Source organism: Pyrus communis, chromosome 4 (assembly GCF_963583255.1).
Source record: "Pyrus communis chromosome 4, drPyrComm1.1, whole genome shotgun sequence".
NCBI lineage: Eukaryota > Viridiplantae > Streptophyta > Magnoliopsida > Rosales > Rosaceae > Pyrus > Pyrus communis.
The window spans coordinates 13,716,200-13,733,180 of record NC_084806.1 but is presented as its reverse complement, the minus strand read 5'-3'; the positions used below and the strand labels follow the sequence as shown (position 1 = coordinate 13,733,180).

At 39.3% G+C, this 16,981-nt stretch overlaps 1 protein-coding gene across 1 annotated transcript; it reads right to left on the bottom strand.

The window, feature by feature from the left end:
* Positions 1-374: 374 nt before the first annotated feature.
* LOC137731911 (protein SIEVE ELEMENT OCCLUSION B-like) lies at positions 375-4,909 on the bottom strand. The gene is made up of 7 exons (XM_068471171.1): positions 4,634-4,909; positions 2,856-2,948; positions 2,270-2,715; positions 2,069-2,163; positions 1,857-1,987; positions 1,294-1,752; positions 375-1,196 (listed from the first exon to the last, which is right to left on the bottom strand). Exons 1-7 carry the CDS (start codon positions 4,862-4,864, stop codon positions 606-608), a joined length of 2,046 nt encoding a protein of 681 aa, XP_068327272.1. The 5' UTR covers positions 4,865-4,909; the 3' UTR covers positions 375-605.
* Positions 4,910-16,981: the final 12,072 nt, after the last annotated feature.

The window sequence follows — 16,981 nt, the reverse complement described above, 5'->3', positions numbered from 1 at the left end:
GTCATTCTTTTCCCATTTATGTCCGAGATACTCTACCTGTATACCTGTATTAAAGAGGTGATGATCAATTAAATATGGCTCAAGGCTCACGCATAAGAAGGTTGCTCAAACTTAGCTAATTGCTATTGGGTTAGATGAGTTTTATTCTTAATTAGGAGGACTGATCGTCGGTCTTATGACCTTTTTCAGTTGTTCCCTGTAAGTAAGGATTGCACCCATTTTGCTAAATAATAGAACCCAATTCTATGTTATATTTACATTCATCTCTAAAAAATGAAAACCACCAAATAAAATCATGCTTGGATTTACCAGGTTGATTGATCATGTCAATATAATAAATTCAAAGAAATATGCATGATATCGAGGGCGAAAAGTGCTACAGAAACATAAAACTTAAAACATAACATTGCATCATAAGACACACGTACACATCACACAACACTCACCACTCAGATTGGTAGGCATCATCAGATTACATAATAATGAAAATACCCATTACTCAAGTCCCAAGGACGACACTACGTACCACACAAACACAACGCATAAGTTCATAACTTCATACTATAGTCATAAGATGACCTCATAGACTCAAAACAGCAAGCCCTTCAATCATGCGCGTTCATGGGAGAATCAGGGTGGCAGCACTTGTAGCTCACGAATGTCTCCATGGTGCGAGGACACTCTGGGCAGTTCATGGTCTCTGGGACCTTTCCAGCAACGCTCGGGATGTCAAGGCGGCAGCAGTACCTCATAGTCTGAATCACCTCCTCGTAGTGTGCTTTGAACGAGAATTCAAAGCCCTTCTCCTTTATGGAGTTCTTCCATTTGCCGAAGTCGTCGAGGACCTTCAAGATTGTGAAGGCATGGCCACTCCCCACCACAGTGGACCCTTTAGTAAGCACAGCCCATCCACCCTCATTTTTGTAGGAAAGCAGCTTCTGGACTTCTTTGGTCACAGTGTCAGTTTGCTTGTTGACTTTGGTGAAGAACAAGCTCTCAATTCCATTCCAAAATCTCCCGAGAATTCCAAGGTCATCTCCGCCTTCAGGGCTCTTGCCAACACAAAATAGCTCAATATTGATCTTCAATTCCTTGATGAAGGGGTCATTGGCAATGGTAGTTGCTTTCTCTGCGATCTGCTTGATCCAGTCCTTGTCTTTGCCTCCATAGAAGAAGATGTACTTCTCCTCTTTGATCTGTTCGAACGAAGAAATAAAAATTATACCCACAAATTTGAATTAAAATTGGTGCTGTAATGCTGTGGAATTGTGAAAAATGAATTGGATTAATTACCCAGGTCTGTATCTTTGGGTCAATATCATTCACAATAAGAGTGATCCATTCTTTGTCATTTGTGAGAGTATCTTCTATTCCCTTATGAAAAGGAAGTGCCTTCATTCCATGAATCCGAATCAAGTGGAGAGCATTCGTATTTTCCACCTTGCCTTGCGGGTTCATCACTACCACAGCTGGCTTGCCCTTGAAGTGCCACTCCTCCTTGATGAATCTGATGCCGGCTACAGGCTTAAAATACTGCACAGTGTACCATGGCATCTTGGCCCACAAGACCTCGAACTTCTTTAGTAGGTCATCAGTCCATTGCTCCACAATAGGGATCCACACAATCTTATACTTATCGTCTTTCTTTGTCCCCTCATAAACTGGTTTGATAACCGAAATGTCATCATCAGAAATGTCAAGGGTGGAAATGAACAAAAGCACATACTTCCTCCTCAGCACATCAATGCTAACCTGTTTGAAAAATTACGGACAATGATTACATTAATTAGCTACATACACTACAAACGGTAATAGTGAAATTTATCAAAAAGTAGTAACGTGCTATGAGAGCAAACCGTTTTGCTAGTCGAACCATCAATAATTGGCTGCACGGTATCCTTAGTGAAAATCAAGGCCTTGAAAACCTCCATAACTTCGGCAGGGGTCCGAAAAAGTTTCCTCAGCTTCCAGTAGGTCTCCACCTCCTCTGTTTTACACAGAAAACACTTAGTTTTCAGCAATGCATATCACGTGTAACATGTACGTGTACAACAGTGCAAGTACTCACCTATCTGTTTTTTGCAGCTTGACAATTGTATCTTAAGCTTGTTGAGGATGTAGTTGATTTTTTGAGCAAATTGAGACAAATCATATGGCTTCTCTCTACAACGCAAGAAACCAACTCAGATAAATATTACTTGTTTTAAAATTGTATTGATAATGACTATATACTTTTACATGGTAATTGGCTTGGAAATAAAGAACTTACTCATCACTGGTTAGAAGGGTGATCTTAGTTGCACAAGAAAAAATAGTTATGATAGACCAATAGACATTGACCGGTATGTGATCCATTGCAATTGCCAATGCTGGCACATCCTTTGGATCATAAGCAGAAAGCTTCTCAAGCTCAAAGATGCACTCAATCACTTGCAATGTGGCCTTGATCAGGTCGTTGAGCTCGACAACAGCTCGCCTGCGCTTCTGGAGGTCCGTGGGCTTGAGAAGGACTGGCACTCTCTTGAGGATTGCGACGGACTTGGCAAGTAGGTCGCTTCGTTGAGTTTGGGCAAGGAGCCAGAACTCTCCATATTCCAAAGCAAATGCTGCAAGGGCCAACACTGCCTTGGCTTCCCATGAATAAGTTGAGAGCTTGTTGAGTGTTGCCAAGGTTGATTCGTGGGCAATTTCTTCACCTGGTGGCTTGCATGACATCTGAAAGAAATTGCAGATAATTAAACCCATGATTTTTTTATAGGAACTATAAGAAATTTTTTTTTATTTTGTTTTTTTTCCGGAAAAAAAAGGAAAATTTAGAATTAATCAATTTGTTATGCAATATTGTAAATAATGACCTCACAGCCAATGGACTTGAGAGTGCACAATGGAGAACTGAAGGTGGCTTTGGGGAGGTTCTCATCAATGGTTTCAACATGTACTTGGGTGCCCTGCAACAAGTCACTAGTAATTATTCACCATTTGGAAGTTTGCTGATACTTCAAATTAAACTCAGCACAGTAATATAATTGCAACATATTTCTTACTTCTAATCACTTCATTAATCTGATATTGTTGGATTAGTCCCAAAAAGAAACCATATATTGTTGGAGAGAGAAGTAATATTATACATTTGGTTTTTTTCTTTTTGATAATGATTTGGATTCCAAATCTTTAAAACTTCTAATTTTAGTGAGGATTATTATTAATAAAATCATTTTCAAGCTTCTAATTTATACGTGTCCGATTTACCAACAAAGAAAATTGTATGTGGCCCTTCTGTCAAATAATAAATTTAAAGAGGTCCAGAGGCAACATCATTATCAATATCAATAGGAGAAGGAAACGTCCAGATGTTAGCGTTCAAGGGCTGTATTGTAACCTAAGGAGAAAAAGGTGCCAAAGAAGATAAATCAAAAGAAAACATTAAGGTGAAACAACTTGTCCACTTCAAATAATGTCTACTCTGATGAGTACTTTTGTGGTAGGCTGGGTATCTTAAAAGTAGAACATATCAACCTCTGTGTTCTTAGTACTGTAAATCTTGTAGTCGTTTACCTTAACGTACTAAAAGGCTCTAAACTCATTCTGTTTTGAAAAAATTTAGCTCGTTTGAAGTTATGAGGTGGAACATTTACCATGTTTTTATCTAAAACAAATTTCTAAGAACAGTCTCTACATTCCCAAATTAATTTTTTCCTAAGGTAAAAAGTTAAGTTTAATTATAAGAAAAGTGTTCTGATAAAATTATTACAAAAAATTCTCTACATTTCATTAACGGAAATGGAATATTTTCTAATGAAAAGTTAGAGACATAAAATAGTTTTCAAATTTTTTTTTTAATGATGCAAAAAATCAGTGTTCTAATAATTTGAACAAAACGTGAGATGCTAATAAAACAAGCTATATGTATTGAATGGTACTCTCATTCTACATATTTTGCAGTAACATATTTTAGAACTATGACTCTAGATCAAGTTAATTATTTCCTTCTTTTGGTTTAGTGCAATAACTCCCGATTTGACAATGCTTTTAGGGGATCTTCTATATTGCTCCGGAGTATCGGATATTCTAAATTTTTAACCGTAAGATATTTGGACAAAAACTAAGACCTAACGGTTAAAAATTCAGAACTATCCTATTTTCAATATAATTTTTGTATTTTTTGAGCATGCCCCCAAAAAAGCTGTCAAATTGCAAATCGTTAGTGTTGGGAACCAGGGCCCCTTTAGGTTAATTTGCTGCCCCAGATCGGACTGAAAACGACTACTTAATCGTTGGATCTATTTGTCAAGTACTCAAACAAAATGTCCCTTACACACTTCATCTCTACCAATTTTCAGGACAAAACCAACTGAAATATCGAGTGCCATAGCATTATTTTTAATAAATGCAAGGGAATCTAGCACAGCCATCGCAATTAAGAGCAATGCTAGTTATTGTCGGGTAGGCAATTGAAGTTAACAGACCCTGGCTTACGTTTCACTCTAACTAACAGTCTTCCCAATATAAACACACAGACTATTCTGAGCTTCTTAAGCAAGTGCTATCTCGTGTATTAAGCGTTTAAGCGACTGTAGTTAACATTTCTCTTTTAATTAGCGGAAGAACATAGGGATGTTACACAATCTCATACCTGCACAATGCTATCAACGATCTGGGTCGAATGCTTGATGATGTTTTCAGTGACAAGGAAGAGAGAATCAACATCAAAGGAGTTGTCCTCATGGACGTGGGTTGCATAAATGAGCTCTAATATTTTGTTGTCGGACATAGTGAAGAGGCTGAGCTCACCCTCAATGTGCTGAGCAGTGGTGGTGACCGCCGAGGTCACCTTGCTCCCGACATTTTGTGCTATGCCTTGCATGGTTGATGGAAAATGGCTTACTGGCTTAACTCTGGGGAAAAAAGCTGAAGGAAGAACACAGAAGGATGGCTTATGAGCAAGGGCTAGTGGGCTGTTCCGTGCAGTTCATTGCTGCCCAGTGCCTCTATTTATAACCATGTTCATCTACTAGCAGATAGGTGTGGCCCAGCTCTATAGAAAAACGACACTTCTAGGATCGTTATGTTTTAAGAGGCATGTGAATAATTTCTGTGACTTTTTAGCCAAAATAGTCATTGAGATTGATATAACTTCTCATTTTGGTAACTAATAATGAAAATCGATATGAGTGGTCCACAAGTTTGTCCACCGTAAATTATTTTAGTCATTCCATGAAAAATTTGTTAATATTTTTGTTAAATTGTCATATGAACGATCACATTTTTAAGGTATTTTTGTCAAACCAATCTTCTAATTAACGAGGATATTGACGGTGCGCAAACTTATGGACCACTTCTATCTATTTTTATTGTCAAGAATCAAAGTGAGAAGTTATACCAATCTTAATAAACATTTTGCTAAAATACCTATTTTCCGATGAGGACAGGCTTTTGTAAAAAGCACTAGGAACGTGAATATTCGGACGGGTACTTCTGATTTTCTTCTTCGATTTTCTTCTGGCATCTTCCAGTGCAAAGCCAGTTCTAGCCACCAAATATAACACATTCTCCGAGCCTCCAATTATCAGGCAACTCGCCACCGCCAAGATATTTTCAACGGAAGCAAAATTCAGGGAGAAGCTAGTGCTAACATCTTGGCACCACTACCAGAATTGTCTTACCCAGAGCGCCATGTACCAGAGTCCAACCCTGGTACCTGGAAATGGGCATGAAATTCCCTATTTCAAGTCTTCTAAAATGCCACATCAGCATAAATATGAGTTTATTATAGCCAAGGCATCATTTAACAGTTCAAAAAACATAATGAATAACGGATGTAAGACATTACTACATAATTATAAGTTTGCGTATGAATTATAATGTTTTAAAGATGATATATGAAATTGCAATTGCATTCAAACTTGAGGATGCAAAATGCATTTACCCTTACATGTTTTGAAGGTTAGATAGGTGTTTTGTGTAAAATGAAAATTTATAATTTTGACTGTTGTATATGAACATAAATGGATGTGTGAAAAACAATCCTGGGTGCAAATATAAATGTACCAACTTGCATTGCTTATCAAAATTAATTATTAATTATGCCAGATTCTTCCTAGGCTCAAATTAATTTACAAAAAGTGACAGTTCGTAAATGATGACAATTTATTTCGTGATTCACATTCTTTTAGATAAAAAGAAATTTCATTAAGAATATAATCAAGAACACATATAAAAAAATGTGATCTTTAAAGCAATTCAAAAGATCACACGTTTCAAAGTCATGATCATGATCACAATCATGAAATTCTCATCAACAAAGCAAGAGAGCGATTACAACCAGAAAGACTCTGCTCGAATGGAATTGGAGAGAGAAAAATAAGTGAGAGATCAAGAAAGATTAACGTGGACCACGAGGCCAAAGACAAGGATGCGGGTAGGGTTTATCTTTAGGGCTAAGAGTTCCTGTTTTGAAGTTATATTTCTTATATTTTGTCCTTTATATTCAGTGATTCACGTTAGTTAGTGACGTGATATCTTTGTGACGTAATTAGTGTGATGTATCAATGTGTCCATAAGGGCAAATGAGAACACAAAATTAACCATGTTCCACAAAGACGGATCAACATAATAGCATTGCCTAGCTGAAAATAGATTCCAAAATAAAGGATAATAGGCTCTTGAAGATAAGAAAGAAAGAAAGGGTGGGGTCGATAGGTGACTATGACACCAATGGTGTGAATTTCTTCCTCTCGGTGCTGACCCCAAACATATGTTCATGCAAAGAAAGGCAAACACCTATGTAGAACTATAAATGAAAGGTACAATTTTTGATAATTTTGTTGTGTCCTAGTGCCATAAATTTCTAGCTCCGTTGGAGAGCAGAGCACTATTTTCTTGACTGAAGGCAAGACTGACAACACATGGCAATAAAATTAATCCGTTGGATTGTCATGGACTTTTTACTGACCAATTTAAATAAGCTTTATTCTATATGAGTTTTCATTAATGAAATAGTGATCATGACCATGATATAGTAGTCTTATGAGGTGGTGGTTGCAGCGATGGTGGTGGAATAACACGTGATGATTGTTTGGAAGATGGTGTTAGTAAAATTGGTGTCTATGTGGAAGTGATAATAGTAGGAGTGGTGATTGTGATGGCGGGGTGGTGTTGGGGTGTTGGAGGAGATGAGAGTGGTGGTGTTGGGGTGGCGACATGGTGGTGGAAGGTGGTGATAACGATAGTTATTGCATAATCGTGAATGGTAGAAAATATCATTAGAAATGAAATCCATCAAAATCTTAAGGGGATATGTTAGATTTGCTATGTCAAAAAAGTTACTATTAAATCACTCAAAATCCATGAGTTTTTAAAATCTTTTAAAACATGTGAAATTTTGTAGACTCACAAGAAATCATAATTGAATACCACTAAATTATTATAGACTTTTTAGAAGTCTTGAAAAGTTTTTATTCAAAGTGTATGTAGACATTGAAATTTCGGTGAACGCAATATTCACTAATGCCTTAAAGTTTCGACGTACCAGGGCATACGTGGCATGGGCCACGTGTCGCACAAATTGTACACATGACGTGTGACTCAACAAAATCGGACGAGTCATCAAGAATGACATGTGTCAACACTTGGTGGAAAAGAATTATTTGATTTTAATTTAATTAAATCAAATGTTAATTGATGGAGTCAAATCCATTTGTAGTCAAGGCTTGGAAAGTCTATAAATAAGAGGCTCCAAGATAAAGAAAAGGGTAGAGAAATCATTTCACACCCAGACGCTGAAGCTTTGAAATTCTGAAGCTCTCAAGCACTCAGACCCCCTAAACACTCAAACACTCAAGAAGACTTGGAAAATCCTTCGTGTTCTTCGTCAAGTTCTGTGAAGAACCACCAAGCACCCCTACATGTGCTGGTTCCTCCATTGCCAAGAGCCAAAACCTTGCGGCATTCGTTCATCCAAGATCAAGTTATCGCGACCCTTAGATCAACAACATTACACATCTACACATTTCGGAGATCGAATCAGAGGATCAAGTTGTAAAGAGATTGTAACCCTACAAATTCATTAATACAAATAATATTCTTTGTACACCTGTTCTTGTCTCATTTGTCACATGATTTTCATGTTTATAGTGTGTATTGACTACACTTAGATTTGATAGTCAAACAAAATTCATTAAAGTCGATATAGCCCCTAGGTATATTTTGCACTCAGATGAATGGGATAAGTACATTTTATACTATTAATTAAGGTTTGAAGTTAGTTTCAAATTTTTAATATTACACTACGACAATTTTGACATTCAACCAATTTCAGCTTTTACTGACATGGAAATGGGAAATTAGCATATACCTTCTTCACTAGGTTATGCATAGTCATCCTATTCGGGCTATGATTTCCCCTTGCACAGCTCCCTGGGGTTTGGCACTTGGTGTGTTGTCGGGCGAACTCTTGCTGCTTGGTGTGCTGGAAGAAGAGTTTATAGTTAGTTTGAAAGGTGCCTTTGTGGGGCCTTAGGTGTAAGCCTTGAGGCTCGCAATCAAAACTAACAAGGATCTTGGCGTGCCACTATTATCTTAATATAACAGATAATAGATGTGATTTAAGTTGATTACTTACACCCCAAGTTACTTAAACTTCTTGTTATCAAAGGATTGTCGCATATAGGTTAAGTCTGCGTTAAGTTCTTTTTCTTGCCTTGTGAACAAGGACTTTTAGTTCTTAATCTTTTACGTTTAAAAAGAAGGGAGTTCAAGGCCCTTTTAACCATTTCCTAACCATTTCCTTCAACGCAATTTGTTTTTGATGAAAACAGGTTTATTAAGTTAAATAGATTTGAATGCAAATGGGACTCTTAGATGGAAAATAGTTGGAAATAGCTTGAATACATGCTAAAAAGTACATTAAGCGACAAATCTACTAAATTAAAGTGCAAACAAAGAGACTCGGGCAAGATTTCATCTTGTTGGGCAAGGTCGAACTTCTTGCAACCATTTCTTTTTGAGTTTACAGAGGTTGTATGCTAAAAAGGATGGATGGTAAATAGGTTTTACACGAGGGAATCGATACTACAACACTAAGGGAAGGTAGCAGAGCTTTTACACTAGACAAAAGATAGCTTTTCTAAGGGAATTATAGCTTTAAAAAGACTGAATATGGACAAGTTTCAGCTTTCTGGGTACGAACCGACTGCTTTAGCTTTATTCTTGGTCGATGGCTCTCGGATAGCAGTGAATGATCATCTATATACTTGTAATGCCATTAGAAAGTGCATTTTGGCTGATAGTGAGTTGGGCTCTGTCATTTTTCATTTCCATCATAGGCACATGGCCTATGCCTTAGCCTGAAAAGGCTTCAGTTTGCTTCGGGCCTCATTGCTGGGCTTTGGGCAAGTTCGACTTGTTTTGGCGCCTTTGGGCTTTTCCCTAATGCAAAGCCCAATGTTAAATATTAACCCAAATAGTGCCCTCTTTAATCATTTATGAAGTCTGCAAATCGAGATCGTAATAATGATTAAATACCAGCCGCATGCTTTAACTCGGGACCTGCACCATTTAAACAAACGTTTTCGAATAAACCTTTGCAATAACCCATGATTTCCAACGTTAACTAACTACCTATTATATAATCTTCATTTAAATTTCTTGGCCAAATACCTTTAGCAATCTTATTTTCTGAGCTTTCAAACTTCCCAGATTTTCCAGAATTCTCTTTCCCTAGCAGTTCCTTTTTGCTTTTTGCTTTCAAACCTCTCCACTTTCTTCCCAAAACTTAATCAATCAATGACACCTAAAACTCGTCCTGCATGTGAGTCCAGTGAGGGCATAACCACCATGTGTCGTCGACTCAATGACCTTCATTGCCCTCGGTTTGGCCTGAATTCCTTAATTTTCTTTGAGGAAGGAGGAGTGCATTCTTTGGGACTAACTTGGATTGCTTGAGTCCCAATTGCGGTGGAAAATAACATACCATCGGCCAACTAGTTTATTCCCAATCCTTACTTTACCGAGGCTGGCATCTCGGCCTTCAAGTGGTCCAACTTTCGAAGGGGTTTCCACTGATGAGAGATGAGGCCTGGTCACAGTGGGTGCATGAACACGAGCCCATCTGGAAGCAAAAGTGGATGGCCAACGGAATCTATGAGCTTATCATGCTCTCCAAGGTCACGATGATTGCCAAGCTCGAGCTCCTGACCACAACTCTTCTTTTCTGGAACAATGGGACCAACACATTCAATTTTAGAATGGGTCCCATGTTTCCCACGGTCATTGACATGACTCAGGTATTCGGGTGAAGGCCCTTGGGCAGGTGCGTGGACATCACCCATGATTGGTCTTCACTTTCTAACTCAACTACTGAAAGCTTATCTGCTTCTAAGTCCATTACCCGCGTAGCGTACACTCCTTCTACCTTCAAAAGCTATGGGACGTCTTTCGCGGGCTTTATCCTATTCGCAAAGAAGACATTCAACCCGCCTTCCTCCACTGTAAATAGGTCCCAGGAACATATGTACTTCCTTTTATATTGGTTGAACAAGCATGTGTTCACAAACAAATCCAAAGGAGTGAAGCTGGAATGGATTCCCTTGGTGCAGACCCTTCATTCCTTCGATGAAATGGCCATGGGGCCCTTCCTCCTTGCACACCTCTATCACCTCCTCTACAAAATGACCAGAGGCGAGCCCTTCGAAACCAATCTTAACGGGCTAACCTAGATGGTCCAGTAATGGCTCTAGTGGTACTTCCCCAAGTTTTGGGTGCCCAACTTGGAGTTCCCTGAAGGAGTGGCTCCAACTTGTATCTTAGTTGAGGCTTATCCAACAAATCATTGAACTCTAGCCTGCTTATATTTCTTTAGATTCTGTCAAACTCAGGCAGACTTAGAGTGAGGTGCCTCTGTGCTCAGGAGGTACACATGGTTCTCGGACCATATTTTCCAAGACGCATTTGGGGAAGATGCCAATAGCCTCTGCAAGGAGAAATTTGTAAGTTGCATCCAGTAGCGAGACCAGGCTTGGGGAGTGCGAACTGACCGCACGGGCTACGAGCGTGGGCTAGAGGTCTACCATCTCAATTTCTGTGGTAGGTAGTTAGGATTTAGGCAGTCGATCCTAGTGCGCTACTTTGACTCCATGCACTGTGGAACCTCATTCCGTCTTCGCTATCCTGTCGATGTGACATTTTGGGCAGCTCAGCGCAGCCTAGAAGTGATGTGCCGTATTGCCCACAACTTGTGGCTCTAAATTTTGAATGCACTCAATCTTTTACCACTTGGTGGGATGCCAAGTGGCAAAAGAAGTATAAGGCAGATTTTATGGAAGCTTACGTTCGTCTCTTCGGGCAATTCTTCTTCAAATCCTAAATGAGGAACTTGAGAACTGGAAGGAGACGATCAACCAGAAGAACTAGCTTTTTCTTATAGGTATACCTTATTACTTTTATCTTCTCTTTTGTGATGCTTTCATAGTCTATTGTTTATTAATTCTCATTCTGATCTTGTAGCCTAAGGTAATGCTAAAGAAGTGGTTTTCAGGACTAGAAGAAGAAGCTGTAGACGCACTTGTCCTTCAAGAGGCCGTCACTAAGGCAGCAAGGCGAGAGGCGGAGTCCAGCCAAGCTGTTGGAGACACTAGAAACATCTCCAAGCTCTTTGGAGAATCAGAGGCCGATGCTAGGCCTGAAGTGGAGACTCGGGTACCTAAGCGGGCAAAGGTAACCGTGGTAAAGTCATCAGAGTCAGAGCCCGAGGAGCAGCCTCAGCCTCGTCTTACTTTGCTTGGCCCGAGGGCAACTCCTACCAAGAAAAGGACCAGGTCCCAGACTTCTCAAGCCTCCAAATCCTCAAAGCCATCCTTTGCCCATCCAGCTGAAGCGGGCAGGAAAAAGCAAAAATCCTCCATTAAGTGATCTTAGCCTTAGTCTTCTTTTCCCAATTTTCGTTTTCAATTTATCTTGGGGCATGAACTAACACCCACTAATTTTTTTTTTTTTTTTTTTTTTTTTTGTTTTTTTGTAACCAAGGCCTCCATCAATTAAGAAACTTGCCCCTATTCCTACAGAGAGGCAGTTGGGCGGAGAAGTCCAGCTAGAGGATAAGGCAGTCCTCGACACAATTCTTGAGGAGTTGACCGTATAGCCTTCATTTTCTTAAATACTAGGTTACTCTTGAAATTCATTTTCTTTAATACTCATGCTAACTCTTTGTTTACTTAAAATAGGATACTAGAGGCGAAGGGATATCCCAGCTCAAGGTTTCTTCTCCTCCAACTCGAGTAGTGCATCTTTCCCCTTATCAGGCATATCCCTTAAATGTATCATCTTTCATAATCCTGATTTATGATTTTTCAAGTTTCAAGATTAACCATCATCTTTATTCTTTTCCTTAGGCTAAAGTTGAGGCATCTACTTCTCAGGTCAGGGCAAACTTCAGCTTCTACCTCTTCAACTCTTCCTTCTCCCGTAGTGGTGACTCCCACTTCCCAGTTCAACCCAAAGATTGGGGAGATGCTGCACTACGTTGAAGATGATAATACTTTAGTAAGCACTTTTATTCTTGAGTTCTTCTAGGCTTTCTTTTGAATTTTCCTTAGTTTACTCTGTATTCTTCTTTTGTCAGTCATCTCTAGTGCACGAGGCCACTAAACAGCCACCAACAACTTTTGGGGAGCCAATAGTCCCTGAGATCCCCATGGTCTCAGAAGTGACTAGCTCGCAGGCTCCTCATGCTGCTTCTCGTGCCAGCCCATCATCTTCTCCCAAGGCAACTGCAACCACAGAGGTGCCCTCTCCCACTACTCAATGTTCAGCTCAGGTATAGAAGTTATATCTCTTATGCTTTTATTTTGGTTTAAGTGCAAACTGGTTCATTAACCCATTTTTTTCTTGTTCCAAAAGCAAGCTTCTGGTGATGGCTCGGGCAAGTCTCTTCTTCTTGCAACGCGCAAAATGGTCATTCCTAGGCCTCTGGAGTTATAGGGATCCCTATCCCTAGGTCAAAGAAGACTGCTGTTATTGCCACCTTTACTTTTAGACCTCCTCATTCACTTCCCACTGAAGCCTCCGGGGGTGCTGGAATGATGCCCCCTCTTCTCGTATCCATTCTAGCCACAGTCTCATTGCCCAAATTGGTCATAGAGTTCGAGCAGATTCAGACAAGGCTGAGGTTTCCAAGGCGTCTCTTTGAGCCCTAACCTCTCCAAGATTCGCGTCGAGTCTTCAAAGAGTGGATGCAAAGGGACTTCATGGCCTTTTTCAATCTCAAGGCTCTCCAAGATGCTAAGAAGGCTTTGACTGAGTTGTTCAAGGCTCAACAAATGTCGAAGGTTCAATATGAGTCATTACTCTCCTTCTTCGAGAACCTGAGGGCACTGAGAGACCAACATCAGTAGGCAGAGAGACAATTGAATAGAATCAAGTGCTTTAAAGAGAATTATCTCAGGACTTTTACTTTTTTGCAGTAGCAGGTAAAAGAGGGCTCGGCCATGAAGGATAGGATCTTGGTGGTGGCTTCTGAGATTTAGAAGTTGGAGGAGCAGTTATTTGCACTGAAAGCTGACCAGATGATATTTTCAAGCCAACTTTACCAGAAAATTGAAGAAATGAAGAAAGTTAATTTGGAAATAGAGAACGCCGAAGCCCAATTTGCGAACAGTAATATTACCTTAGAAGAGCCATGCCAAATTTTCACTATCATGCAGACCTATCACTCTAGGATAACTACATTGGTTAAAGATGTAAAATTGTTAGGCTTGGTCTTTGTAACTTCTTTCTTCGATGCAATAAAATGAACCTTCGTTCTTCACTTCCAACTTGTCTTATTTTTACTTTAAAGCTTAACTGTGGTAGATGCATAAACTAACTTCAACCCTCAAAATGCTTAGACTTCCTCAATATAACAATCTCTAACATCCTACAAAGTTGGGTGATATCTTTTTAAAAACTTGGCATTGACTGGATGTTTTTGCAAGTTTCCTTCTAAATCTTCCAAGTAATATCCTCTTCTATCCAACACTTGGTTGATAATGAAAGGACCTTCCCAAATGGGACTCCACTTCCCAAAACCTCTAACTTGAGCTCCCAAGGGTAGAACTACCTTCCATACTAACTTTCGCTCCTTGAAGGCCTTTAACTTCACTCTTTTGTTGTATGCTCGGGCAATAACCTTCTTCCCTTCTTGGATTTTATTCAAGGCTTGAATTTAGGCTACATCCAAATCTTCAATCCCTTGACACATAGCCTGAATGTATTCTTCACTGTGTAGGCTAAACTGGCTTTGAAGCCTGACAGAACTTACATTGATTTCCATAAGGAGTACAACATCTTGTCCAAAGGTTAAGGCATAGAGGTGGTTTCAGTTCTTGCCCACTTTGAGGTTCTATAAGCCTACAAAGTGTCTCCTAACTTCTCATGCCACTTCTCCGAGCTATCTACTACCATTCTCTTAATAATATTTACCAAGATCTTATTGCTAGCTTTTACTTGACCATTTGATTAGGGGTAGTAAGGGCTAGACTGAATAACCTTTATCTTGAACTTGTTTGCAAATTATGCTACGTCTTTCGAGATAAAAAATGGCCCTCGGTCTGTAACAATTATCTCGGGCACCCTATATCTGCGTAAGATCTTGGTTTCAATGAATTTCTTCACAGCAGCTGAAGTGATAGTCTTCACAGCTAAAGCTTCTACCCATTTGGTGAAGTAGTATGTTGCCACAATTATAAAGGTATGCCTTTTGCTAGAAGCTGGGTAAATCTACCCGATGAAGTCCATTGCCCACCCTCTGAAAAGCCAAGGCTTCACTACTAAATTCAAGGGTACTAAAGGTATGTGTTGGAGAGGTCCATGTCTTTGGCATTCTTCACACCCTCAGGCATAAGCCTTACAATCATTCTCTATATCAGGCCAAAAGTAGCTATATTTTCTTAGCAACCACCTTATCTTGGTTCTAGCTTGATGTGCTCTACAAATGCTTTCATGCACCTCATCTATCACTCTCATTGACTTTTCCAAGCCTAAACATTTTAATAGGAGTTCATTTGGAGTTTTTCTTAGCAGAGTCTGTCCCACATGACAAACTTAGTTGCTTGCTGCCAAATTTTCTTACTTGTAGGAGACGGAGGGTCTTTAAAGTACTGGATGATAAGTGTTCTCTGATCTTCTATCTCAGCTTCTTTAGTCATTACATCTAATAAGCTGAACCTTCTTTCAAAGATAGAAAGGAGATTTCTTCTTTGTACTTCCACATCCACCTCGAACCTTCTTTCTTGATTTGTGCTCCAAAAACCATCTGTGCCATCTCATTAGCAATTAAATTTGCTTTTTTGGGAATATGATTAACTGACACTTCAATGCCCCAATAACTCAATAATTGAGTGGCTGCCAAATAATAACTAGCCATTGTGATGTGTCTACACTTGTAGTCTTTATTCAGCTGACTAATCACCCATTTTGAATCACCAAACAACTCAACTTCAGTTGCCCCTAACTCTATTAGGATTTCTAGCCAATGATCAATGCCTCATACTCTGCCCGATTGTTGGTAGTATCTTGATAATCAAGAAGGAATAAGTAACAATGCTGAAATCCCTTAGGATCAATGATGACAATCCCGGCTTTAGCAACACACTGAGTACATGACCCATCAAAATACAACTTCCAAGGAGTGATCCATAGGCTGGCTATTCTCTTTACTTCTTGCTGAATCCATTATTCTTTGCCCCAATGATCTTTACTTGGAGGGATCCAAAGACTAGCTACGTCCAGAGTTCCTGGGATGTTGACAAGTTCATCCTGTGACTCTTGGTACTCGGTCAAGAAGTCTGCAATTGCTTGCCCTTTTATTGCTCTTTGGGGTACATAGTGGAAACTAAACTCTGATAGTGCTAGAATCCATTTCCCAATTCTTCCAATCAACATTGGTTTTGACAGCATATACTTGATCACATTAGTCTTGGCAATGATATGGATCTAACAATGCAACATATAATGCCTTAACTTGCAAGCAGTGAAGTATAAAGCCAAACATAGCTTCTCAATTGGAGTATATCTTGTTTCTACCTTAGTAAGTATCCTACTAAGGTAGTATATTGTTTGTTCATTCCCTCCTTCATTGTTTTGAGCCAATACGCTTCATATTGACTTTTTTGAGGCAAAGATATAGAGCTTCAAAGCTTTCCCCCTCTGAGGAGGCATAAGCATTGGTGGAGAGGCCAGGTAAGCCTTCACTTTGTCAAAAGCCTCTTGGTGTTCTGGGCCCAACTCAAACTCTTCTTGATTTTTCAATCTTAGTAAATGAGTGAATGGTTGGGTTTTGTCCGCCAAGTTAGCAATGAATCTCCTTAACAAGTTGATCTTCCCCAGTAGCCTTTGCAATTGTACTTTGTTGGAGGGGGAAGGTGATTCCATTATGGCCCCAACTTTTTTTTTTTGTCTACCTCCACTCCTATTTGATGAACAAGGAATCCCAAAAAGTTGCCCGATTTGACTCCAAAAGCACATTTCTTTGGATTCATTTTTAACTTATGGGTCCTCATTTTCACCAAGGCTTATCTAAGGTCTTCTAAGTGTTGCTCTTCAGTATTTGACTTTGCTATTATATCATCAATGTATACCTTCATGCTATGACTGATTAAATCGTGAAAAATGGCATTCATTGCCCTCTAATAGGTGGCACCAGCATTTTTGAGCCCGAACGACATGACAACATATTCATATGCTCCTACATATCTTAGGCACCTAAAAGCTATCTTATGGATATCTTCTTTAGTCATTTTTATTTGAATATAACTAGTCCATGAAAGAACTTTTTGTTTTGCAACTGCATTCATAGACAGGTCAGCCATAGGCATGAAGCATTCATCTTTAGGCGTGGCTTCATTAATGTTTCTATAGTCGACACACCATCGAATGAAATTCGTTACAGCTTTTAATACAGGTACACCATTGGCTAACCACTTGACATACTTGGCAAGCCTAATAAATT